The sequence below is a fragment of the Pseudorca crassidens genome, chromosome 6, assembly GCF_039906515.1.
Source record: "Pseudorca crassidens isolate mPseCra1 chromosome 6, mPseCra1.hap1, whole genome shotgun sequence".
NCBI lineage: Eukaryota > Metazoa > Chordata > Mammalia > Artiodactyla > Delphinidae > Pseudorca > Pseudorca crassidens.
The window spans coordinates 43,289,436-43,317,240 of NC_090301.1; the positions used below are offsets into that span (position 1 = coordinate 43,289,436).

At 39.0% G+C, this 27,805-nt stretch overlaps 2 protein-coding genes across 5 annotated transcripts in view; one reads left to right on the forward strand and one right to left on the reverse strand.

The window, feature by feature from the left end:
- STAT1 (signal transducer and activator of transcription 1) overlaps nt 1–4,147 on the forward strand; it is a 41,184-nt gene extending 37,037 nt beyond the window's left edge. The window contains exons 24-25 of one of the 2 annotated variants that reach the window (XR_010944336.1): nt 772–977; nt 2,991–4,147. Coding sequence is in view for 1 of the 2 variants with exons in the window: in XM_067741175.1 (XP_067597276.1) it covers nt 2,991–3,005 (15 nt within the window). In the remaining variant the exon portion in view is untranslated. The remainder of the gene's footprint in view (nt 1–771; nt 978–2,990) is intronic. The other variant, XM_067741175.1, reaches the window with a different exon arrangement.
- A 3,889-nt stretch (nt 4,148–8,036) lies between these two features.
- The window catches only part of GLS (glutaminase), a 79,688-nt gene continuing 59,919 nt past the window's right edge, over nt 8,037–27,805 (reverse strand). For all 3 annotated transcript variants that reach the window (XM_067741176.1, XM_067741180.1, XM_067741181.1), the window contains 4 exons: nt 13,719–13,780; nt 12,523–12,599; nt 12,372–12,435; nt 8,037–9,608 (listed from right to left, as the gene is read on the reverse strand). In XM_067741176.1, the coding sequence (XP_067597277.1) occupies nt 9,452–9,608; nt 12,372–12,435; nt 12,523–12,599; nt 13,719–13,780 (360 nt within the window). In that variant the 3' untranslated portion in view covers nt 8,037–9,451. The remainder of the gene's footprint in view (nt 9,609–12,371; nt 12,436–12,522; nt 12,600–13,718; nt 13,781–27,805) is intronic.

A 27,805-nucleotide genomic window follows, 5' to 3' on the forward strand; every position in this document is an offset into this window, starting at 1 on the left:
CCAGGGCTCGAACCCGTGTCCCCTGAATTGGTAGGTGGATTCTTAATCACTGCACCACCCGGGAAGCCCCCCAGTTCATTTTTTTTAAATTTGCTTAATGTTTTAAAGAAAAGCCTCTCTGAGTCATTACTGGCCCTTCTTCGTCACTGGTGCCTGGCACAGACTGCTCAGCGATGCAGGAGGGAGGACAGGATGAGGGGAGAGGGCGCCATCTCCCAGGGTTCAGGGTCGCGCATCCCTGTGTTCAGGGAATGCATTTGTGCGGCATTAGTAATATCTGTTTAGACTCAGGTTTCTGGTATGTAACCTTTTCCTTATCCTTTTCCCTCACCTGAAGAAGTACAGGCTAAAATCTTTACACCCTCCTGTTAAGGCTGAAAAAAAATGCTTAGGCAGTGTAATAGCGCAATAGTTCTGTTCCTATTGGAGAGTGAAAGATGAACCTTGTACCTGTGTAAGGTTGCATCCTCTGTTGGAATGTAGCTCCCCACACTGCTCTGAAGTGTTTTGTGAGCCCTACACAAAAATGGAATAGCTGTAAAGCCCTATTTAGAAAGTGTAAGATCGATGGACAGAACCAAACAACGGCGCGATCTTCTTTTTCTCCTCCTTTGCTGTTCCTGAGCAAGTTACATCATCATCATGGTCATCACCATCATTAATAGGTGACACTTGTTAAGCACTTACTGTGTACCAGGCACTCCACGGGTAGTAACTTAGTGCTCACAACAGCCTTCTGAGTTAGGTATTATTGTTTTTCCCACTTTACAGATGTAGACAAAAGAGGCTCTCCAAAACTATGAAACTTGACTAAGATGAAGTAGTTAGTAAATGAGGGAACGAATATTTGAATCCACCTGGGGTGTCGCTGGACTGCGTGTTCTTGTCTACTCTCCTGGAATGACCCCCCACAGAAAGCTGACCTCTGATTCATTCAAAACCTGCACCCAAGAGAAGCTGTTTGCACTTGACACTGAGTATGTGTTGTTCTGGTTTATTAAGACGAAGGCAGCGTAACCTTTGGGTGAGAGGCCTGTGTTTGGGATTTGGAGATCAGAGCTCCAACTCTGTCATACCATTATGCCCTGTGACCTTGAGAAAATAAGATGGATTAGTCCCCTCCATCTGTGCATGCAGCATGACCGCTTTCTCTGTGCTCTCGGAACGATACTGTGAGAGCAATTTAATTCCTCTAAATAAGTGCCAGGAAATGGTTTTGTGGCTCTGGATCTCCTCTCCCCCTGCCCAGGAGCCATCCATTTCATTCCAGATGATTTCATTCATTTCATTTGTAGAATAAATCTATTTTTATATACACGCACACACACATCTCCAGAGTAAACCCATAGAAGATTTAAGAGCTATAATATGGGCACAGCACTGGTTAGACAAAATTAAAGTTGGATTAGTCTCCGAATTGGGTGGACTCCACCTTGTCTGTCCCAAATTGTCCTCAGCCTTGGCCACGATTTCCTTTCTGCATCCATCCACTCTTGGAGTTAGGGCTTGTGCTCTGAAATAGACCTTTCGAGGAGCTGGCTGGTTTCGGCCATGTCTGGAGGTTGCAGCTCTGGACCGGGGGGCCCTGGGGCCAGCGCCTGGTGCCGCCTCAGGAGCAGGAGGACCGCAGGCTCCTGAGAGACAGAGCACCAGTGTTTTCTGTAGCCTGGCTTCAGTGCTTGTTTAGTCTGGCTTCCCTGTACAGTAAACTTCTTCCTCTGGGACAGCATGAGAACCAGTCTCCTCTCCTAGAGGCCTTTGGGCAAAGCTTGGACAAAGCTGATAATAATTTAATGATAAATATTAAATAACACGTATTAATTGTCTGCTATTTCCATCTAGTCTACTAAGCATTTTACATATGCTGTATAATTTAATCCTTTCAACAAATCTATCTGTTAGAGACTATCAGTCTCCTTTGAATAGATGAGGACTTTGGGATTTAGAGGTTAAGTAACATGACTGGTCACACAGCTGGTAAGAGACAGTGACAGGATTTGAATCCAGGGTCGCTTGCTTTCTCTCTCTCTCTCTCTGAAGACCACCATCTTTACATATTTTACTCTCAGCCAGACGGAAACATAGGGGCAAAACCTTCATTGTGCTTTTCAATCCAAAATATTTTCCTAAGAGCCCACTATGTACCACCCACTATTGAGTACTCGGGATTAAAAAAAAAAAAAGGACTCGGTTCTCAAGAGGCTTGTAGTCTAGAGCTGTGTTGCTGTCGGTGTTTTGGGTCTGAATGATTCTCTGTTACGGGGCCGTGCTATGCGTTGCAGAATGTATAGCAGCATCCCTGGCCCCTACTCACTAGATGCCAGTAGCACACACACCTCCACACCGGTCATGACAATCCAAAATGTCTCCAGATGTTGCCAGAGGACAGAATCACCCCTGGTCGAGAGCACCTGGTCTAAGGGGAGAGCCCAGCATGGAAGTAAGATAGGAAGTCGGTGGCAGGCCGGTGTCCTTTGGATGAGCAATTCACTGCCTCCGAAGGGCCCTGCTGGGGGAGGTGGAGGGGTTTCTGATGATTCTACTTCTCTAGCCTCTACGTGAAACTCATTCGTTTGTTATTCCTGCTGAGTGGCCTTTAAGGAAAATTCATCATTTCCCCCAAATCCCTCTCTCCCTCTGGCATACAGCTCAGCATTGCCTCACTCTTGTTTTGCATGAGCAGATTTGCCACGTTGCTCTGTCCCCAGACTTGCATAACAGCAGAAAGCTTTATGCAGTTTGGATGAATGGACAGAATTAAGCCAGCAGACTGCAGAGTAATAATCCATCAGCTTAGGTGACATAAAAGGTCTCTATTAGTCCAGGAGAAAGGATTGCACATGCTGAAGGCCCTCTAATTCCATGGTGGTTTTTTGCCGGGGGATGTGTCTTTCTACTACTCCATTGTAGAACACACAAGTAATGTTAAATATATGAGTCTGCGTTTTACAAGAGCAGTGTAATAATGTAACCACATTTTCTTTTTACAGATGAATGCAGTATAAGAGCATGAATTTTTCTCATCTTCTCTGGTGACATTTTTCCTTCCCACCTGTGACTCCCTCCTGCTACTCTGTTCCTTCACATCCTGTGTTTCTAGGGAAACAAAAGAAAGGCCAACAAATTCGCTGCAACCTGTTGGTAGCAAGTGGATTTTTCCCTAATTCAGAAACATCTGTTACTCTGAAGGGCTTCATGCATCTTATTGAAGGTAAAATTGAAAGGCCCTCTCCACAGAGTGGGTTTTACAAATAAAAAACATCCAGATATACCAAAAGCATCAGAACTAGAATGAGAGTCCTTTGGGAAAGGTCAAATATTTAGCAGCATCTAGCAAATGCCATGCCTAGAGTCAGTGCTCAATTGTTATAGGTGGTTGGGTAGATCACACAGTTATTTAGGCAACTGCTTCATGCAGGATTGGCATATTTCTCTTCTGGAGAATTCTTATTTGTTCTCTCTGCTTTAAATGTGGCTAGAAGTTTTCCAGTGGTTTGCCTATGAAATAGTGCAAAGTTAAGTTTACATAGAATTACATCACCTCTTTATTGAAGGTAGCCATCCTGTATCTGGGCAGAGGATAAAAGTTGTGTTCTTTATTACATCTTCCACACTAGCCATTGAAAGCTAGAGACAAATTCTCTCTCGGGAGAATTAGTTTTTCTCTTTGTTATGGCTTTATGATACTGGCTAATATCAAAGGGAAGGAAGTAAACTTTCCCAATTCGTGAGTAGTGTTTTCCGTTTAAACTTTAATATCCAAAGCTGAATATATTCTGCCTCCATCACGGTCACTAGTAAATGAAATTGTCTTCACAGTTCTGTCAAGGGAGCCAAACTATTAACAGCTCTCTTAAGGTAAATCCTGTTATTTTTCAAAAAGTTGAAATTAATTGTAGATGTAGACAAACTCCGAAATTTATTGCATGTTTCTTAAATGGGTTCACTTGTCTTTATTGTTTTTAGCTGGTATTTAGTCTTAGTCATAAAATTTTCAAATTGAGAAGAGAAAATAGTAACGGACAAATCATTAACCAGAGATTATGAGAATCAGATAATTTGAAAACTCATCCTGTGTAACTGCATTGAGAATTGCGTATCTTTCACTGATGAATGTGTTTCTCTCACAAATACATTGCAAATGGTTCCACTGTCTCTCTTGTGCTTTTTCTAGACCCTTTTTGGACTGGATGATGTTTTGTGAAGTGTGTTGTGTTACTTACCTCGTCCCTTCATTAGCACTGACATGCAAAAAAGTGGTTTAGGGAGTGGGTTTGACAGGGTTCTTCTAGATAACATTCACAAACTGCTGTCTGCAGGTGCATCTTATTTTTCTATTGTCACCACCACAATCATACTGTTAGGTAAATACTGTATTTTTCTGGTGGGAATAAAGTTTCCTTGAAGTCTATCTCAAAATTAAAGCTAAAGTATAGGTACTGCATTAAATATAATATGCACATGGTACTTTCCTTGGTATTAAACACAAATCAAGGCCTCCTCTCAGATTTTACATAAGATGATTGACATCAACCTGACTGGGTTTGCGTTGACTTTTTAAATTGAAATGATGAAGGAACAAAGATGACAGTTAAATTGTTCCTAATTGCTAATATTTAACTATTTGGTATATTTTTGCCCTCTAAGAATGCTTTGGCATAGTTTCATTTTACTGCACCAGTCAAGAGACTTTGTTTACTTTTAAAAAGTATTAAAATTATAAAGTTAGTCTCTTACAGATATTTTGTATAAAGATTTAAAAAGTTACTGGCATTATGTGTAGGTTCGATGTTTTTCTTATCTTTTCTTATGATTAAGCATAAAAATATATCAGTCCTTATTTTTAAACATGATTAATACCGTTTTCCTAAGTGTTACCCTTTCTTACCGAGATTAAGATAGGTTGGTGGAAGAAATCAGAGGAAACATTATTGAAACAAGCTATAATGAGTACCATAAATAGCAAACAAACAAAAGTCCTTTGGTCTTGGTGACCACCAGAGCTGCCTCCAAATGCAGAAATAATTTGGCATTTATTTTAAAGTGAATTTCAGTACTGCTATAATGCAAGTTTTTAATTTTAAAATACATGTAAAATGGGACTCTGTATGGTGTCCATAGCAGCATCTAAACTCCACACCTCCTTGATGAGGTGAGGTTTTACTTTCTGAGAAGTTACTACACCCACACAAAAAGCTGCCATTCTTTTCTCCAAAAGTGTTATAAGCTAGAAAGCTGTGCCCTTCTCAAAGTAAAAGGCATTGTGTGCTGGAAAAAAATAGTAAAATAAAAGAATTGGCAAGTTAGATGTAAGTCTGGCAGGTTAAATGCAACTGTTGTTCGATGAGCTATCAGGGAATAGTGGTATAAGCTTGAATTCTGGCCTCATAGCAAATATGACTGTTCTCACCTCCCTATCTACAGTATTTACATCTAGGAAATATAAAGTTTCTTCATAACGAACATGAAGAGTTGTATTTCTCCAGGGAGTGAAGTAGATAACGCCCTGCCTAGCCGGTATGTTTGTATTTCTATGTAATTGATCATTGTAAGAAGTCACTAAATAGATCCTGGCTAAGGGATGTTTGTGTGTTTTAAGAGTATTTCTGGTATGGGGTTTTATAAGCCTAGGACTTTTATGCACCACTCAGGACAAATTTCTCCCTTTTCAGGAAAGTGTCTTCTGAGATGGCAATAAATAGATTTTGCTATTTAGTCAGCATTCAATGATGGAAGTCTATTTGTTGCCTGTAAGCTGAAATGGGATATTAAGTCTTAATTGAACAAAGCACTCCTTTCACATCTGATTACCCCAGGAAAAAACTAGAAGTTGTTTTGAAAGCTCTGGTACCTACTTTTTGAACTGGGATGCTGTGCCCAGAGTAAGGGGTCCTTAACTCAAGTGGCTTCTTTGGTTAGTTAAGATTCATTCATGTATTAGTTCACCAGATATATAGAGAGCACCTGCCATGAGCCAGGCACTATTCTAGATGGTTGGGAAACGAAGTCGGTAAACTAAAACAGACAAAGATCTCTGCTTTGGTGGAACTTAAGATGTTCTGAGATACTGGATCGTATGTTCTGGTACAAACATCTTACCTATTAAAACTTAAGAAAGCTTTCGTGAAGCAAACATGGCCAAAAGCTACAAATAATTTAAAGGGTTTAAAGGGTATACAGAAATCTACACAATTTCAAAGTAATGGCATTCATCTACGAAAGGGTGAGAAGATTAGATGAGAGATTTTGGATATCTCTTCCAGTTCTAAAATGTCAGTAATACAGACAAATAAACACGTTTGACTGCTATAGCAAAGCAAATTACTTTGTGACAAACAACTTCGTTGAAAATGGACAGCCATGGTATACGTGGTGTTCATGTACCTTCTCTGTGGTTAGAAAACCGTATGCTAACCCTAAACCAGAGGTTTCTGGCATTGGGAGTGAATGCCATTTCACACACCCATGGACCAGGTGGGAGCTGCCATTACCAGCTTGTTGTATGCAGACCCCAGTGTGGCAGCTCCACAAATAGATGTCAAGACTTTTGTGAAATACCTTCTCTTCTCATTGAAGGAGGTTAGAACCCTCCTAGTGCAAGATTCAATGCAGCAAATATTTACTGAGCACCTCCTAACTGTAAAAGGATAGTGTTAGCTTCTAAGAGGACTAGACACATGCCTGCCTGTCTTCTCACCTTCAGGGATGAACTGCTTACAGAATTTTCATCTTAGTCATTGAGGTAACCCCACTGGACACCGTGCATAGTACCTGGTCCACAGAAGGCATTAAAAATGCCTCGACATAGTTCCTGTGTTCAGTGGAGTTCCCAACCCAGTGATGTGAGGAAACGTTTAAAAAAATTCATTTTCAGTTCTTTTTGATACATGTATTTATTAAGCTGTAAAAAGCAACACTACCTAATTTCATTTAAAATAAATATTTTCCAATTTCAGAATACTTACAACTTACAGTTTTAAGATTAGATTCACTTTGGGAGGTTCTGGAAGCAAATACATTCATAGCTGTACAATCCCCAGGAAGAATCTAAATCCAACATCAGGTCATTCAGTCCCTGCCAAACAGGTAACAGCATTGAACGGTTGATAGCTAATCCAGCTCTGCAGCTAAAGGGCAGTGTGGGGCAGCAGTGGGGTACAGCACATTACACTCAAAGATGAGGTGATAATTAGAACTGAGACCAGCAAAAACAACAGTGTATACAAAGCTTTAAATAAACACCACCATATAGAGCTCTGTGGTACAGAAAAAGCACATATGATCCTAAAGCCCAAACAGAGAGATCTTTGGAGTATACTGATGGCAGCAGTTAACAGCACAGTTAAAAGCATTGAAATCAAATGTACTCATTATTATCACCAGCCAACAGCAAACAGCCAGAACAGGAACCAGTGTACAGTCATAAATAACCTCATGGGTAAATAAGGGCACATTTAACTAAACCACAAAGATTTCACAAAATAGTTACGATCTGAGAAAAGATGAAAACTCTTTGTTCCCAAATAATAGTTAGAACCTCTTTTTATTAGAGAAAAGCCTCAGAATCATTGGTAATCTTTAAGCTGTGTAATTGAACCATCTTAATGTTTCATTTAAATCACACAGAACAAGCTGCTGTTGGAGCAGTTATTTCAGTTGATTTCTATTAAAGAGTGTCTACCCCATAATATCTTTGGGAATAATGCTGTTCCTCTGCAGCGTTTTACATATACCACCTGTCTGCATGTCTTGGTAGATCCATGAGGCAGGAACACAGCAGCAGGGCTGGACACCCACCCACCATACTCCCCACAGAAGCACACACACGAGAATGGCTTCATGCCTGATGCAGCTCAGTTAAGGAACACCGGCCGTGTTCCACCAAAAGAACACGTCTAGGTTAATAAGGGGGCAATGGCTGAAGTCACTGATTTAGACTGGAAGCAATAATCAAAACACTTGGAGGCTGCTGGAGTGGGAAAGGAGCCATTAGGCACGATAAAGCTTGGAAGCAGAGTGTGTGCTGATAGAAAAGGAAAAAAAAAAAAAAGGAATTTGCTATATTAATAAAACAACCAGCATTCATGTAGTTGAGGGTTCTGCACATTTCATTAACCACAGCTTCAAAGAAGTCCATTTGTGTGTGTGTGTGTGTGTGTGTGTGTGCGCTTAATATCAGAAGTCCTTATTAACATACCCTTTTACCTCTGAGTATGACAGGATAACGTATGTGTGCAGTTCCTCTGCAAGACAAACGATGGGTCTCGATTTAAAATGAAATGGCCTTTTCTTATTATTAACTCTAAAGTCCACAAAAAATACATGGTAGAAAATCAGGAGGAAACTGGAGTGATCTAGTGATCCCCCAAATAGAACAAATATCTTGATGCAGACTCTTAATGACAGGTGTAAAAACAAATGTTATTTGTAGCCGTTCCCATACCTTCATAATAACTTTGGTAGCTTAGAGCACTTCTGAATTTATCTTGATCCTGAAAGCTAAAAAATATCTTCTTAAAGAGCTGAAGTAGCACATCCCTTCCTTTTATTGGCCGATAAATTTGACTAATTTGTACTTAGCTTAGTAATTTGTCTCTGGTTCATCTCCTACAGACAAATGGCAGAGTCACAGCTCGGATGCCAGGTCCATGAGGCGTTTTCTGATTTATTGTGGAAAACATGAAAACTGCATAGTATGCCAGCACCCAGTTTCCCAGCTAAAGGAAAGAGGCAAATAGCTAAACATCTGGGAAGAGAGGCTGGTCTAAGGGGATATAGAAAAAGGAAATTATTTCAAAAATTATTTTAACTACATTCACACATTGTTTTGATCACCAAACATATCTTAAACAGATTCCCTGATAAAATCTAGTCAGAACTGGTCTGTCCTACTAATAGTTATTAACTATTATAATTTTTAAAGAGTCACATCATGAACCTAGGGTGACAGGCGGTATTTCAAACACATAACCATAAGTGCATATAACTGTTCAAACACTCAAACAAACTAAATACATATTTGAAGTCATGAAAATCACACAGTTTTGCTTCTAAAGGCAGCCTTGACCCATTTGGACAGACTGTACAACAGAGTTTAATTTATAAATGCATATCAGCAGATCATCACCATAAATTGAAAAGTCACAAAATACACAAAAATGAATCACGAAGACTACACAGTTAAGCTAGCATTGGTAACTGTTTCTTTTACATCAAATTATACAATGCGCGAGGTAAATATTGCTCACATTATGGAGGGAGATTGTTTTATTTCTATTTTTTCCCAAAGAGATCAGATTTGTCCTGTGTGCACAATGAAGAAAACTCCAGTAACACTGAAATGACAAATGTTGTAAAATATACATCACTACCAGATAGAAATACACATGTTCTTCATAATCATTTTCCACAATTAAATAGGTAAGTGATTTAAATCTTGGGCTTAAGACCATTATAACAATCCATCCAGATTCTTATGGACGGTTTGGTTCTCCTTTCCATTGTCGGAATCTCCTTGAGGCGTGTACTGGACTTGGTATTCCTGCAGGATTTTAAATACATCATGGTGTCCAAAGTGCAGCGCTTCATCCATGGGAGTGTTATTCCACCTAAACAAGTAGCACAGCATGGACTGGGTCATTAGATAATTTCTGTACAAAGATGATAATCCAGCATTCTTAGATTTTAAATGCCGGTTAAAGGGCCATTCAAATTTAGCTGTTTACGCAATAGTACAAGTAATATTGAAGAAATGCAGAAAGGGATTTATAATCCAAAAAGTGGTCTTGGAGACAACTTGGGATATGGGGAGGAAGAGAAAACTACCTTCTGCAAAAGGGTCTTGTTCACATTATCTAAGTGCTTATGAATGGGAAGTTCTAGTGTTAACAGATAAGACAGACTCTAGTATTTCTAAACTTTAACTTCATGGAAAGCCCCAAGGATCATTCTTTAAATAGAATGTTCAAAGAAAAATCAGCTCTATAGCATCTATCACCCTAGCCTTTGGTAGAAAATGTGTGTTCCTGTCAATGTAAAAATCACAGTAAATCTCAGAAGTCTGGTAATAACCACGATCTTATTAGGGCTCAAATACACTTTGGAGGAGCAAGACTGGCCTCAGAGGAACTGACATTTTCTTCATCTGTGGTAAGGATGGGACTCCAGGGGCTCAACTGGACCACTGCACAACCAGAAGAACAACTACCCTTTCCCTGGGAAGTGTGTTTCTGAGCTGTGCTCTTTAGTCATCTAGATGAAGACTGGAGATAAGAAGAAAGGAAGAGTTGCCAGCAGTGGTTAATCAGCTAATTAGCCTTTTGAAAGAGGAGCCAGCACTGTAAAGCACAACCCAAGTAAATGACAGAGCATGATAATGAGCTCCCTAGTACTTCACAAACTATTAAGCTTCTCTTCTCATCCACTCTCTATGTCACTTAACTTCTCCATGGCTACCAGGCTCTCTGACTCCACTTTTTCACATGCCACTCTCACCAGCTTCTGGTTTTCCTTCTTTCTTTGTTCTTAACCTTTTACCTTCTCAGTGGGGCCCCAATATGGAACTCAAAGGTTTTTAAAACAATCTCATTTAAAAAATATTTTTGAATAAAGTTTGGTAACCTGTTCTTAATTTTTAAAATCAGGTAAGTAACATTTTATGTGTATCTCTGTGCTTCTCAAAAAACTGCTGAATTAAGTTGCCTTTTACTTCTACATTGGCCTTCGTTAAGTTAGGGAGTCAGTGGCCTGAAACCGGGAGGTGGGGTGACTTTTCAGTCATCTACAGCATATAATTATCTGTCTTTCTGGAAAAACTGAACGTTAACTGCAAGTTGTCTTTTTTTTCCAATGCTTCTTTTCCGTGAAGTAATGCAAAGTATCAGCTCTAAAGTACACACTAAATCTGCTCAAGCCTATTTTACAATTTGAGGCGACACCGATTCTATGAAATAGAGAAAGAAGACGTGTTGGTCTAGCTTACATTCTCAAATCATGAATACTCAGTTACCAAGTTAGTTACTGAGCTAACTTTTGCCTCTCAGATGGGTGTTTCTGCTTTCACATTCCTAGGGGCCAATGTAAGGCAAAAACCACAACAAAACATTTTGATCCTTCAACATGCAAAGCACAGTAAATATTTCCAGCCTGTAAATAGCGTTTTACTTGGGATTATAAATACTAGGGGCAGGGGAAAACACTCTCTTCAGTTTCTTGCTCTAGAAAGAGCTGGTATGGGCATTACATTTGAGGATAAAAGGGAGAATTATCACCCTAACATGAGGTTTTAGAATATTGCCAATAAAGATCATGATTTTAGGTAATCAAAGTGTTACCGTACTTACAAAATTGCTAACAGTTTTCAGACACTGATGCCATAACTTTTCTGCATATCTTGCAAGCTGAGCTAATAAAACCCAAACCACTAATTTAAAAAATAGTAAAACCTTACTAAAACAGAAAGATCTAATAGCTAGAGAATAATCAACTTGCTCCAAACTTACTTCAAATTGTCCTCAAATACCCAAACTCCTAATCATAAGTATCAAACCTCTCCCACCAAATATTTTTTTTCCATTCTTCTAAACCTTTATTCTCATTACTCACTGACTCATCCAGTTATGTAACTCCAGTTATATAACATGCCAGTATATTAGTACAGGCTTTACTTTAAGCATATGCATATATGTAAGCTGCACTCTTACCCCTCCCTTGGCTATCCACTTTGTGAACGGTATTTTACCGCAGGATGAATGTCAATTTTCCATGTGGACCAGAAGGGAGAGGAGAGGAGCAGAACATATTCCAGGCATATTTCTCCCACTCTGTCTGGAGTGCCCTTCTCTTCCTTCTGTGCCCTCAAATCTCATCTCTTCCCCAAAGCACTGGTTAAAATTCAACTTCCATGAAGCTTTCTAAAACTGACTCCAACCAAATCCAGGAATTTCAACAAACTCCAATATATCCATTTTAGAGGTCTGTAACAGTAATCTCCTTACACATATTTCATATGCCCCTGCAAATGTTTATCTTGTCTACCCTGTGTAGTCAAAAGGCCCATGAGGATAAAATTCCTATTTTATCTTTCCAGACAACAGGAATTGTTTTCTTCATACAATACAATGACTGACAGACTAACCAAGAAAATTCTAAGAGAACTTCCTTAGGTAAGGAAGAGGATATAGGAGGGAGAACGATCTACTGAACAGAAACAAGGTTTTGTTGGTTGCCTTTATAAGGCTCCATAGCAAGTTCAATAATGACTCCAACATATACACAGTGGATTTAAATATACCACCATCTAACTATTAGAGCCCTGTATGATAAAACACTGGCTTGCCAATTATATGTTAGAAAGTAACTTAACGGCTCACCTGTCCTTGGGGAAAGGATTTACTTTGCAGGCTTCCAGCAAAAATTTAACAACTTCAACATGACCTACATCGAAAACAAACAAGCAGGTTTTAGTATTAAGTAGAAATTAAGTCTGAAAAAAAATAAATAAATGAGTGGTTCATATATTACCCTCTGCAGCAGCTACATGGAGTGCTGTTCTAGAATCGTAGTCTCGCTGTTCCATGTCCATGGCTGACAAAGCAAATCTGAAAATTTGTTAAGTATAGCTATTCATCATATAAAAAATTTAATTCACTTTTGTAACATTTCCTCCATCAGTTCAGTCTAAGGTCCTGTGAGAAAGGTGTCACCCTTCACCAGGCTCACTAATGGGACACCCTGTTCAACCAGTACACAGACACCTTGAGTAAATGCCACTTCACCGTTCTTCCTTAGCTTTGCTCTTTTTGGGTAAGAGGAAATGTTCACCATCTCTCACAGAATTAAGCTTCATTACATTATTGTCCGAAACTCAAGAATGGTGGCACAACGATACCCTAAATTTGTGCCTCGGAAGGGCAAGAAACTAACAACTATACTAAAGTTAAATGTTTTCACTAAGGCTCCCATTCTTTAACATTTTACAGTCTACAAGTACTAATCAGACTTTAAAATTAAAAAAATAAAGTGCACATTTTTATTTCAATAAAGGTATGTGAGTTTAAGGTATACAACATGTTGATTTGATACATTTATGTATTGCAAGACGATTACCACTGTAGTGTTGGCAAATATTCATGGGGCATAATTTTCATTTCTTTTTTGTGAGAATAATTAAGATCTAGTCTCTTAGCAGCTTTAAAGTTTATAATACAGTACTGCTGATGCAAGTACTAATCACACTTTAAAATGAAGGTGGAAATTAAGCATAGACATTTTTCCACCTTAAAGTTCAGCTGCAACTCTCTACAAGAGACCTTATGTTAAGTATACAGTCCTATATGACCTTTCCAACACTGGGGATCTGCAGAACACCAAATACCCCTATTTGCCCACCCCCCTCACCTCCAAAGATGGAGAGTGGTGGGTAGATGGGGATTGAAAAGTCATTGTCCAATTCCAGTAAAACACTAATACCAATTAGCCAGATTAATTAAACAGTTACCACTTGGGAAAACAGAGGACTGGGCTTTTATAGGAGGTTGAAAAGGAAAGACTGTACAGCGAGACTAAGGCACTGGAAGTGGGAACTTAATATAACTTTGGATCATTTTTATTAGAGGGAAATGGAAGTGAGACTTTATTTAGCTTTAAAGTGGCCCTTTGCCCAGAAGCAACTTCATAAACATCTGTAAGCCATATGCTCACCCACCCTGTTAACATACCTTCGAAGTGCAGATACATCTCCAGTATACGCAGCAAACAAAAGGTTTATCACCGACTTTACCTGTGAAGAAAAGAAAGTTGAGGTATCCACAGGGGAAAATAAATACATAGAATGTACAACTGTCACCAGGTAAGTGACTTCCATGTGGTCTGAACACTTCAGCTGGGTCACACACAAAAATTTATCATAAGTATACTGCTGTAATCACAAAGAACACATGTGTGTTTTTTTCTTTTTAAATAGACGATTATGGGGCTTCCCTGGTGGCACAGTGGTTGAGAGTCCGCCTGCTGATGCAGGGGACACGGGTTCGTGCCCCGGTACGGGAAGATCCCACATGCCGCGGAGCGGCTGGGCCCGTGGGCCGTGGCCGCTGAGCCTGTGCTCCGCAATGGGAGAGGCCACAACAGTGAGAGGCCCACGTACCGAAGGGAAAAAAAAAAAAAGACGATTATGAGGGGAAATCCAACAATAAAGAGACATGAGGGAAGGAATGGAATGATATCAACTGGCACAAAAGAATGGAAACTTCTGACCTGTGAAACACACATAGTTGGGGCAACTGAAAATTGGAAGCTTTCTCATTTAGTATGTCTCAGTGGTGGGAGCTGACTTGTATACTCATAAAATTCACATCACATCATAATTAAAAACTAAGTCATGCTATATAAATGTCTAATCCCTGCCAACAATCCCTGTCCTCACCAATCACTGGCTTCTTTGGAAATCTTCAGCAACAACATTCAGTATTAATCATCTCAAACTTACTACACTTCAGTGAACTATACTTCACTGGAAAGGCAGTCTTCAGTTCAATGGCCAGGCAGTACCAATGGGGGCATTCTCAGAGCCTGTGACACTGCCTCGGCCCAAAAGGTGGATAGACTCCCAAAATATTAAGTCACTGACATTGAGTGCTCCAAGAATTCAAAGTGTATCTTCTTTTGATATTATCCACTTTCTTGTCACTAATTAAGGAAGAGGCTAGTTATCCTAAAGGCCACTGGATTTGGGTCGGCTTTCATAAAGACCATCCAACCCTGTTTTTGAGAAACCAAACTATTGAACATACACTGTTTGTAAATACTTCATAAATCCCCACTTTTGTCTTAAACTTTGCAACTTCAACATTCATACTGATGATCCAACTGATATTGGACTCAGTGGTAGAAAACAGTTTACCTGGAGGGATGGAAAGTAACCCAGCTGTCCCCAAACAAAGCCACAGCCCTGGAAGATCTAGATCTTAACCTGGACATTCTACCTTTCCACTACAGCTTCCCTTTCCCACAACCTGTGAACTTTTAAATCGAACTGGAACTAACCATTGCTGGACTTCCCTAATTCAGCATTTTCAAAATGTGTTCTGCAGAAACTAGTTCACAAAGGCGCCATGAAAAAAAGGGTTCCGTGATCAGCTATTTTCTTAAAATATTAAATCCCCTTCTTGGAGATACAGAGCCTTTTGTATGCACATGAAAAGTTCTGCAGTACAGGAACTTAACCAGCTGAGCACACCCCCCAAATTTTACTGCTACTTACTGTTATTTTTGAGATCACTCCAAAAAGCCTTACTCTTAATCTTTCAGTCCATTAGCTTCCCTTCGGGCTACCCTTTACTACTCCTGCCCAGCCTGCACTCTGTCACTTTCCTACTAACCCCAAGTCAGGAACAGTTTTCTCAATGCGGGTGGGAGTTTAACAGAATCACCCAGAATGTTTTAAAAGTGTATGTAAGCATCTCTCCTCCCATTTCTAGTCGTCCTATTCCCACACCTCAATTTGACACATTTTAGGGGATACAATATTTTGAAAAAAGTCTCCAGGTGATTTTGATATGCACTCTTCTGGGTCATGAACCACGGTTTCAGGTGCCCTTAACGTTTAAAAATTGGATAAATTTGGAATTCTCAATTCCCTTATGCCCTTGGGCCCACAGAAAAACACTATGGGCTATTACAAATGATTCTCCATATTTCCAACTGGTCTCTCATCACTGCTTGACAATTTTTTCTCTTATTGGTTCCCTTTTATACTTTATTCAGACCTTTAATACCAGTGGTGACCCCCAAAACATATGACCCCTAACCACAACTTTACTGATGATAAATTGTTTCCATCTCTCCTTCCTCTATTATGCAAAACATCGGCTTTGAATACCTATTCTCTCTTCCTTTCCTCCTTTACTGGTTCCCTCATCTCTGCCTTAATAAGGACACAACCATCCTATTTTGAAAAACCAATATATAACCCCATTGTTACCCCCTTTCAGTGCATGTTTTCTGAAAGTAGGTTATATTTTTAATTCCCTGCAAATTACCTTCATACCCACTATTACCTCTCAGTAGTTCCCTCAAAAGCTTCAGCAGCCTTCCTTAGCCCTGATCCTTTCTGACCTCTCCAACATGCCCCGCCCTCACTCCTTGTCTTCCATAATGCTGATGACCAGGGTCTTCCTCCTGTTGACTGCTTTGCAGAATCATTCCCCACTTTCCACTGCCTGATAACACCCCAAAGGCAGTCTCCGTACTTCTTGTTTTTCAACGTAATTTCCCTCAAAGGTTTCATATATCCCTTTGGGCGGAATGACTTCCCGATACACATCTTTAATCTAAATCTCTATTCCTAAACCCTAATTCTACAGCTCCACTTGCTCGTCATGCTGTCACTTCAAACTCAAACTACAGAGAGCAAACCTCTCTGTAGCCCCAACGGCCTGGCCTCCAAAAGTCCACATCCATCTGCCTACTTGACACTGCTCGAATTAGAATTTGATTTCCACCACCTTCCCTCACCCCAAGTTAGCTCCTCTTGCACAGTCCCTCATTCTGGGATGACACTACAATTCATCCAGTTGCTGAGGCCAGAAACTGAGTCATGATCCAGGGCTGCTGCATTTGATGGCACAGACTGAGCCCCCCACCAGGATGCTTGGCCAAGTAGGCGTACTCAGCCCGTGCTCCTCTCACCTACCTCTGGTGCCCAGCGCCCAGGTATGTCTATGGGAGGAAGGGAGCCCTCTTCACAGAAACGTGCTGAGAGGGTCTGCTGACACCAAGAGGCAGAACTAGCTTTTTCTAATTCACGCAAACCGACCATATAGACTCTGGGAGTATTCCTGCATTCTACTTCATACAACCCACATCTAGCTCAAAAGCATTTGCTCCACTTCCAAAATATATTTGGAATCCCACCACTTACCACCTCCATCACTATCACCCTAGGCTCTGAGTCACCACCTTATCTCACCTGGCAGACTGCCTCCTAACTGTTCCACTTGTTCAACTCTGCTGCCACAGGGATCTTTTGAAAACATAGATTGTGGCACTCCCAGTGACTTTCTGTGAAACCTAGAATAAAATCCAAACTTCTTACCATGGCTTTCATGACACTAAATGCTCTGTTCCCTGGTTACATTGTGCATCTCATTCCCTACCGCTCTGCCCCTTGCGGCTCTCTCCAGGCAGGTGTGTCTTCTTGCTGGTCCTCGGGGCACTCAGGGCCTACACTTGCTGTGCTGCTGCCTGGGATGCTCTTTCCCCAGGTAGTGGGGAGCCTCCACGCCTCACTTCATTCAGGTCTCTACTCAAATGTAAGCTCACTGACTCTAAAACATTGCCCTCTTTTTCATCACTCCTTATCCCTTATCTTGCTTTTCTCTTCAGAGGACTTATCATTATCTGACATATATACACTTACATACACACACACACGCGCACACACACACACACACACACACACACACGTTTCTTGTCTCCCCTTCTAAACATACGGTCCAAGTGGGCATTATGTATGTAATGAGTACATAAGTACTCATTAAATATAGGTTGACTCAAATCAACACACTGTACAAGTTAAATTTACACAATGTTATATGTCAATTATATTTCAATTAACCAGTGTTGACTGACTAAATCAATATTCTCCCCAGAAGCATCAAATATTCAAATTGCTACCAGCATTTGGGGATTAAATTGTAATCATTATTAATTCTTCTACCTCCCTTGACTTCTACTTCTTCAAATACCATTACCACATTTATTCAATCCTCCTAACTGGTGCCTCTGCTTCTAGTCCTTCTTCCACCCTCCAAAACCTTCCCACATACGTCTAATCATCTTCTCAAAACGGTGCTGTAACCACTAAAGGTTTCTCAGCAAGGGAGTATCCAAAAAAAAAAAAAAAAAAAAATCCCCAAATCATTCCTGACAAAATTTAAATTCATTAGCCTTGCATTCAAGATTCTTCAGTGTAAACCTCAACTTCAACAGAGTAAAAAACTGGTCTCTCTCACTACCCTTGTTTTGTTTTTATCTTAGTGCCTATGCTCCTTCCTTTGGAACATCTAGATTCCTAATCAAATCCTTCCCTTCCTGCAAGGGCTAGCTTGAAAGCCCCTTCCTCCAAGCATCCCATCCAGCGTTCACTATCCACGCAGCCTGTTGTCAGTTACCCACATAGTGCTTTGTGACAGCATGTGCCAAAAGGAGTCATCAGTTACATACCTTCTGCTCCTACTAAACCATAGTGCATACTATTTATTTCCTGGAAGTACCTTTTCTCCACCCATTTCTCACTGCAGTGTTATTCTTAATCCCTTCTCTGTGAGCCCTACACCAATCTCTTAAATCAGAAGTCATCTCTATTACATTTGCTCACTACGGCACTATCACATATGGTATATTTACTTGTGTTTCTTATCTCCCCCACTACTCAAGAGAAATCCAGAATTCTTATGTGCAAACCATTGATATATTAACTACCCATAGTTCTTACTCTTTAAAATATATTATCCTTCTAAGCAATAAATCCTTGACCTATTTCAGTTACTGTATGCATGAACTACATCCCTTTTTAAAATTCTGTATTTAGACCAAGCAAGTTTGAAGATATTTTATTATATATCGTATATACCACTTAGTCACTTAATTATTCACTATTTCCAAAGCTCTAAAAGAAAATTCCTTATTAATGAGACCCAAGAAAAGCTGATTTTAGGGTACAATCAATTTCTTGAGGGTATACTACTAACACTTTATTCACAAGCATGTTTCAGCTCACAGAGAAGTATAAAATGTGTCATTCACTCCAAGACAGAAAAACACTAGGAGGCAGCACATGTACAAAGCACCATTTAAAACTAAAACTACGAATGCCTCTTTAGCAAGTAGCCACCTATATTTTTAAGGTTTGCATAAATCAAGAAGTGAGCTATGAGTAGAATGCCAAGAAAGACAATGGAACAGTTCAACAGTTTTGAGACAGCAGATGGAGTGTTATTTCACTTAGGGACAGTCCACTTCGTGGCCTGTTAAAAGAGTTCCATAAATACTCCTCAAACTGACACACCCTCTGGAATGACTGCTATGACAAACCAAACTGAAGGAGAGGACAACCTATAAGATGACTCATCCAACTCCAAGCCAACTGTTGCAAAGGATGTAGGTGTGCTAGCCACTGATCAAGCCTCATTCTCCTAATTTCCCAATGGATACTTGAGTTATATTAATTTTGAAATACCTGTCAAGAAGGCCAGGGTCCAGAAAACAGTGAGTTAACTAACAGTAGCTGCCAGAGGCATGGAGCCTGTGTTTTGATGAATCATTCCTCAGTACAAAGAAACAGAGCTTATACAGCAGAACAGTACCCCATGTAGATCAAGGACTCTGAGGTCTAATGTATGTCTCTGCCTAGCAAAAAGAAACTTCACTTGGGCAGGTAGCCACTAAAAATTTATAAATTAAATGTTAAGTTCTCCTTTTATTTGCAGATTTTCCAGTACTACTAGATTTTCCCTATCAAATATCTTTATCGGAACCTGCCAGAACCAGACAACCTTATCTTAGTTTATTTGTACAAAGTTATGACAACAGTGGAACAAAAATGTAACAGTTCACATGAGTTCATTTAACACTGGCATGCTTGGCATATCAAAATCATACTTTTTTTCCCAAAAGAGCTAGAAGCAGTTATAGATTATACCAATTTTACAAGTCTAAAACATGACATTCCTCTCTCCAATCCTATCATTCTACTTATTTTGAGCCTGTTTAAAAGTTGAATTTTGTATCTTATGTATCTTTTGTATCTTCCTCCCAAATACCCCAATTCTGTACAAGTAGGAATTTTTAGAATTACATAAGCATAGTACTTTGTATTTATGGTAATTTATAGTGAATGACCTTGAAAAATTCAACATAAAAAATGATAACCGTTTTTAAACATCTTTGACAGGCTTGCTGTAAAATATATTTATTACTACCACTGAGGTTAAAGGTCTTGGCTCAAGGTCATATAGCATATGAATTAGTAATGTAGCTGGGATACATTTCCAATTCTTAATAGATCTCAGACTGTATCCAAAGGATAGAAGTAAACTAAAAGACTAAATAGCAATTTAACTTTAATCCATAAAGATCCTTTGCCAAAATACTGGAGGGAAGGAAGGAAGGAAATATGGGAGGACAGGAGTGGAGAAGGTAGAGGAGGAGAGAGATGAGGCAGGGAGGGAGGGAGGGAGGGAGGGAAGATGGATACATTGGCTTGACACTTTACTCCAAGTATTTTATTTCCAATTCTATTACCAGCTGCAAAACTGTGGTTTCCCTTGTTTTTCATCATTAGTTTCTGTCTTCATACAGAGACTAATTCGTCCTTTTGGAAAGGCTTTAACGAAAAAAAGCAGGTAACTGAAAAGCCATCCTTCTGTTCCTACTATGTCCAGTTTGACGTAAGCTGCTCTCTCATTTCTAGCTCACTACAGTATCTGTTGCTGTGGAATGGATACTCTTCTCCATCTGTTAAATAAACCATCATCACTCCAGATCCAATTCTGTTTTAAATGCTTACCTCCAACTTGGCCTTTTGTAGCCTTTTAATGAAAATAAATTTTCAGCCTTCTTTTATAAATATTTTTCTTAACGTCAGGTTAAAAAATACAAGCCTGTATAGTGTAGCTAAAGAAAAACTTTAAATTTCCAGCAAATGTAGATTAACCACTTGCCAACAAGGTTAGAAATATAAACCTGTACAACATGTACGTGATCAAAGATATTCTCTCTTTCCCTTACTGCTGAGTTTAACATTTGTATGGATGTGTAAAACAAAGTTATGATGAGACAGTCTGAGTATGAGGCCACATGTTCCTAAGCTTTCCAATGACTTATTCAGACCCAATTATTAATATACAGTTGGCCTTCCATACCCGTGGGTTCCACATATGGAATACAGAGGGCTGGCTGTAAGCATCCTCGGATTTTAATATCTGTGGTGGGATAAGGAGGAATCCTGGAACCAATCTCCAAGGATACCGAGGGACGACTCTTGCTATATATAGACAAAACTAATCCAACTGACATGATCAGAGGATTAGAGAAAATCCTTTATAGGAATAACAGTTCAGCAATTTCATGACCACATTTCCAAAATTCTACACAAATGCAGGAGGTTCTCATACTATAATTTTAGTAGAGAAGAATAAATCCAACAGTAAATTTTACTCTAAAAAGAGAGTATAGAAATTTCACTTACAAAATACCACCTCAAAATGGCAGCTCCAAACACTGCACTTTGCTCTCTGTCAGCTAAGTGATAAACTCTCTTAAGCATTACCATTTTCAAAATTTCTCAATGAGTACATTAATTTGTAATAAATTTACTTACTCTTAAACTAAGAAGTCACAATTATATCAAAGAAATCTAACAACCCATGAAGACAAAATAATTAGGATTATATATTTTTTACAACAAAATAGCTAATATATAGCACCTACTCTCCCTGGACTGAAATCCCTGTTATTATTCAAAGGAACTTGAGCAAGGTAACAGTGCTGGTACGTGGCAGAATGAGGGCTCAGGCGCAGTCTGTCTGACGCCAGGGTCAGTGTTCTTTCAACCTCTACTCAGTATCCACTGGGCCAAGAGATTCCTAACAAAACCCGAGATGAGATTTCCTCACCAATATGGTACCAAGACTAAAATATGTTGTGATAGAAAATCAGAAAATAGCAACTAAGAAACAATTTCTAGGGAAATCAGAGATACTAATTTTCTATTGAGGTGCTTTTTTTAGTTGAAGAGAAAATAAGGGAACAAAACAAATCATTCAATTCAGCCTATCAATACCAAAAAGGGAAAAAAGAAAGTATCTTCCTTCTTTATGTTTAAGTCTCTAAAAATGAAATACGAGTTTTGGGTTAATGTGAATAGAGCAAGTATGACTGCTACAGCCTTGGCAGCAAATAAACTTCTTATCTCAGTGGCTCATATTATTGCTGGTAAATGCCAATGAATGGTCTAAAGATACCAATGGGCTCATAAGCAACCCTCCTTTTATATCCGAGTATAAAAGTAGCTAACAACATATCTTTGTGTGGGCTGACAAACAGCACTCTAATGAAGAAGCAAGCGGCAAACAGGAGAAATAAGCAGGGCAAAGGCAGCTATTCCTTTGAAGAACAAAAAGTGCCTTTTCCATGTGGCAGACCTAAGTGTATTTGTACTGCACTGACAACTATCAAAGTTTTATTTATATTCCCTATCTTCCTGGTTCTCTTCTTCTCTTATGCAAGTAAATATTTATAAAACTCTATGAAGATCAGTTAACATTCGTGTTCAGACAGAAAACAAGGTGCCACACTTCTGGCACGATAAAGTGTCATGCTTATTTACGATTATTATTAACGAAAAAGACGAGTACACAAAACTCCAAAGAGTCAAAGAAACTGAAAGCAAAGAGTAAGAAGACAGGAAAAAAAATTGGTCACCAAATGCTTGTACACACTACTTAAAAAAAAATCAGGATCAGGGCCACTGGAATTACAAGATGCTATACTTGTGTGGTATAAATTTAAAATAAGGAAATATAAACAAGTTCCCTGAAAGAGATAGGTTTCTCTTTCTGATGAGAAACAAAACAAAGTTTTGGCAGCAATAGAGACAGAATTATTTCAGTTTAGGGTTAAAGGACCTGTCTCTCCTTTGCATGCCCTGAATATTGCTATCACAACAAAGCAAGGCACATGTACATGACTACTCTACAGCTATTCCAACCACAATACATCCTTACTGATTGCTTTTAGGAAAAAAAAATCCCTCATTTTCATTGGTCTCCAGAGAGCCATACTTAAGACTACATTCTTTAATGTTCATTTCACAGTTCTATTGTGAAAACTCCAACATGTGTGCTTTATGGACAACACACAGAGAACACGTACATTAACGATATGTTTCTCTAGTGCTATGTACTTTTCAAAACGCTTTCAAAGACGTTCTAATTTGATTACTATTCAAGTTATGAGAACATATTACTCCCGCATATAATACAAGAAGCTGCTGGAGAATAGGATGTTTTTAAGACCCTCAAAAATAAAGCAATAGGGAATCCCCTGGCGGTCCAGTTGTTAAGAATCTGCGCTTCCACTGCAGGGGCCACGGGTTCGATCCCTGGTTAGGGAACTAGGATCCCACATGCTGTGCGGCACAGACAAAAAAACAAAATAAAATAATAAAACACAACAATGGAAGAATTAAACAACAGAAAAAAATATTTTAAAAAAACAGAAAAATAAAGCAACATAACATTTTATATATACATAATTAGGCCTTATCATGAGACTGCTTACACCTATCTATATTTAAACATTTATAATTCTTATCAGTAATACTTTATTCTGTGAAGTAAGGAGGATGGACATGACAAAATTATACCCAAAATTCACTTGTTAGTGTAATCTATATTATTTGAAAGTTCTTTAAGTAGAACCAGCTTCTAAAAGGGAAAAAGACCTTCTAGGTCTAAAATACCCTAAAAGCATGCCTTCTATGTAGGAAGGGGATAAAGTACATTCGAAAGCCTACTGTTAAAATCAATTTCTGGTAAATGCTCTAAAACCCCTTGCCTGATCTTCTGCAGTTCCTAAGCCCAAATTTGGGATACAGCCATAGGATACAGGATGGGGTGGGAGTGGGAGGTACAACAGAACGGACTGCCAGGACCATAAATCTGTGGTTACCAACCTCAATAGTATTCTAACCATGTCACCATGTTTCCCTCAGCTCTCTCTCCCACTCTCCAAGAACAAACATTTCCTATCTTCTCTATGCTCTGAAACCTCACAGCCTCACTCCAACCCCACAACTCATTCTTAGCAGAAAGCCTTCTTTCATATTCTTCAGGGAAATGGAAACCAATGGACAGAAACTCTCTCAACCTCCTCCTACCATGTCTGCAAATCTACCTACCTGCCTGCTTGCCTCTCAATGACCTACTTTATTGGAGATGCTCTTCCTTCCACCAAACCTAATCTTCCACTGTGCTGAGAGCTCCATCTCTTTCCAGGGATCTCACTTTATTGGCCTTTTCTTCTCTTTTGTATCTACTTCAAGTTTTCCTTCTTTACTTTTCTATCAGCAGCCAAACCTGCTCTACTCCAAATAGTTCTCTGACCTTTAAATCTCAAAGCCAATAAAATATTCTTAGAAGGTGGGGAGGAAGTTACCAATATGGGCTACCAATATTGTATTTTCTGAGTGCAAACAATAAAAACAATCCTACCATCTACTATTATCACTTACTAAATAAAAAGACATTGTTACACCAAAAGAAAGAAAATTAGGAAGGCCATCATGTAAATGAACACTCCTCATCTTACTTAACACTTATCTGCTTTGGTACAGATGACTGCTCAAAAATTCTTAAAATACTCTTTGACTTCTGATACTACACTATGCTGGATTTTCTCTTCTCTGGCCACTTTCCCCAAACGGAGCCTACTACTCTATCTTACTTTCAAAATGGGAGTTCCTTAGGGTTCCTTCTCATTTCACACCGTCTCCTGGAGCAATCTCACATACCTCCCCCCAGCTCTGAATCTACTCTTCCATGCTGACCACTCACACAATTCTATCTCCAGCTTGGACCAACCTCCTAATTCTAGGCCTGTATCTGACACTTACTCAACATCACTACTTGGATATCTCACAAATACAGACATGCCAAAAGACGTTAGCTTTCACACACTGCTAATTGCCTACCCATTATCCATTTCCTACCCTGTAGGTATGGACTAACAGAATTTCTACTTGTTAGGGGTAGCAATAAGCCCAATTAAAAAATAGTTCCCTACATTCCCTTACATCTAGTCTGGCCAGTGTCAGATGGGTGTCTGGGAAACTTCTTTTACCTGATTTATGTGTCACTCTTTCTTCTACTTTGACCATACAAATGAGGCCAAAAGTGAAACACCTATCTGGCAACTATAAGGTGGCAGGCATGAAGTCTAACATCCACACACTAAGGTTCGTCAGAGCAGAAAGCATACCTTACTGATGGCACTAGTCCTGTATTATCTACCCCCAGACTTGTTATATTAGAAAAATAACCCCATTTGTCTAAACCACTGTTGATCAACCTCCTGATATCTGTAGTCAAACAGATCCCTAATTGTTATAACCAAAATTAATTTCTTTCTGTACTTCCAAAGTTTGCAGGAGCAAACGGCCCTATTGTTCCTACTAAAAACATGGTAGTCAACTTGGTATCTCATTCTTTTTCACCCACCAAATACTATCAGCAAGTGCTACCAATTTCATCTCTTAAACACATATCTGTCTACTTTTTCCACCTCTAATACCCTATTCTAAGCCACTACCACATCTCATTTCGGGCCCAGAACTTCAACTTTTGTCTCCTTCTAATCTGTTCCCACAGAGCAGTGTTTAAAGACCAAATCATGTCATTCCTCTTCTTAAAAGTCTTCAAGTTTCCGACTGCACTTTGAATAGTGCAGAACTCTTAATATGGCATATAAAACCCTATATAAATGTTTGACAAACTGTGTTCAGTGAAGTACCTGCAGCAGAAACACCTGGGATGCTTACTAAAAATGCAGATTTTAAAATGTCTTCGGGGTTGGGCTTCAGGAATCTCCATTTTAAAATTAGGACACTAACAATTCAGATGCACATTAAAATATGAGAAGGCCTACCCTTACATAATGTGATCTTATCTCTAAGACTCATCCAGGGCCAATCTCTGTTCACCTTGCCTCACATTTGCTTTCTTTCACCTTCTGAGATGTACTAAACTCCTTCCTGTCCTGGAGCCTTTAAAACCAGACTATCCTATTAATCCTACTCTGCCCTTCCTCTAACTCATTCTAAATTTAACTGTCACCTTTCATGGAAAACTAACCATACCTCTTCATCCAGGTAAAATGAGGTCTTCGTGTTATACCCTCTCCTAGCACTCTACTCTGTACTTTTCCTTTCATTTATTACCATCATATTTGATCAGTATTTTTTAAAGAGATAAAATATTAAAGATACAGTTAACTATTTCCCCTGCATCCACTCCCTTTCCTCCCAGAGGTAAGCTTTACTGAAGACTGGAGTGCATGTTCTTATACTTTTAACTGTGTTGTGTATTTGTCTCAAAAAGTCTGTTATGGGTATATAAAAAGTGTCATATGGTAGATATCATTTCACCTCCTTTATAGCAGTTAAAATGAACTAGATAGATCTACATGTATCAGTATGAACAAATCACTTATCACCTTTTAATTATTTTAGTAATGATTTATTCCATATCTGCAACCCCCTCTAGACTGCAAACACCAGGAGCTGAATCATACTAGTCTCATTAACCACTGCATACATTAAGCACTCTGCAGTTTCTAGCACATAATAGTCAATAAATAAATAAACAGTAGTTGAATGAAGAACTAATTCATGAATGAATAATGAACAAGATAATGCTAAGGTTAGTTTATATAAAATCTGACTCTCTGCCAAATTAAATTAGCTAAATATCTTGAATTCTGTTACATGCTGTTGAAACAAAAACTAATAAATACTGAGGGATAACTGGTTCTTAATAGAAAGAAAGAAAAATAATTTTAAAGGTTATATGTATTAACTTATATAAAAGGATCTAATTTTGGACATTGGTGGGGGACCTACACATAGCAACAGAAAAGAAGAGGAGAAAACACACACAAGAGGAAAACAAAATTCTTGGTATATAGAAGAGATGAAAAATTGTTTGGTAACTAAGTAAAACAGGGACTAACAATATTGAAGAGGAAACCTAGAGACCAGAAGAGTCTTAGCCACTTTCTTACAGTTACATAAGTGGGAAAGCAACTTCAGAGAAAAAATGGACTACTTGACCACTTTTGTACCATACTACATTATTATAAATGCAATTCTGGAAGAGAGGAGAACAGATGGAAAATGCATACATTTACCACTCACCACCAGAATACAGACATTGGGAAAGGCAGGAGTTATTTTTTAAATACACTTTAATAGCAGAATTGTTTCTTCATAGTCTAGTATACATGGCATATTTTTGTGATTTTTGCTTATATTTAACAGTCATTAAACTAAAAATCAAATGTATAGAAGGATAACTGTAACTGTCTCTAAATGAGGATAGAATATTTCATTATTTCATCTTTTCATCACTGAATCATTCTAGTTTTGTTGGTTTCCAAAAAAAAATTTACACTAAAAACAAGTGCAGGGGCTTCCCTGGTAGCGCAGTGGTTAAGAATCCGCCTGCCAATGCAGGGGATACGGGTTCGATCCCTGGCCTGGGAAGATCCCACATGCTGCAGAGCAACTAAGCCCATGTGCCACAACTACTGAGCCTGCACTCTAGACCCCACAAGCCACAACTACTGAGCCCGCATGCCGCAACTACTGAAGCTCACGTGCCTAGAGCCCATGCTCTGCAACAAGAGAAGTCACGACAATGAGAAGCCCGCACACCGCAAAGAAGAGTAGCCCCTGCTTGCCGCAACTAGAGAAAGCCTGTGTGGAGCAACAAAGACCCAAGACAGCCAAAAATAAAAACAAATAAATTAATTAATTTTAAAAAAAGTGCAGATGTGAATAAAGATACATTCATTTTTGGATAATAAAGTTCCAGATCATAGAACTTTTATACATAAACAGGATTAATGAAAACCCCTAACTTTGAGTTCTGTGAAAAGTAAGGATTTATAAACGTTTTAATAAATTGAGTTTAGCTAACAGACATTTAGAGGAGACAAACAAAAGGACTGAAAAATGCATCTTCTG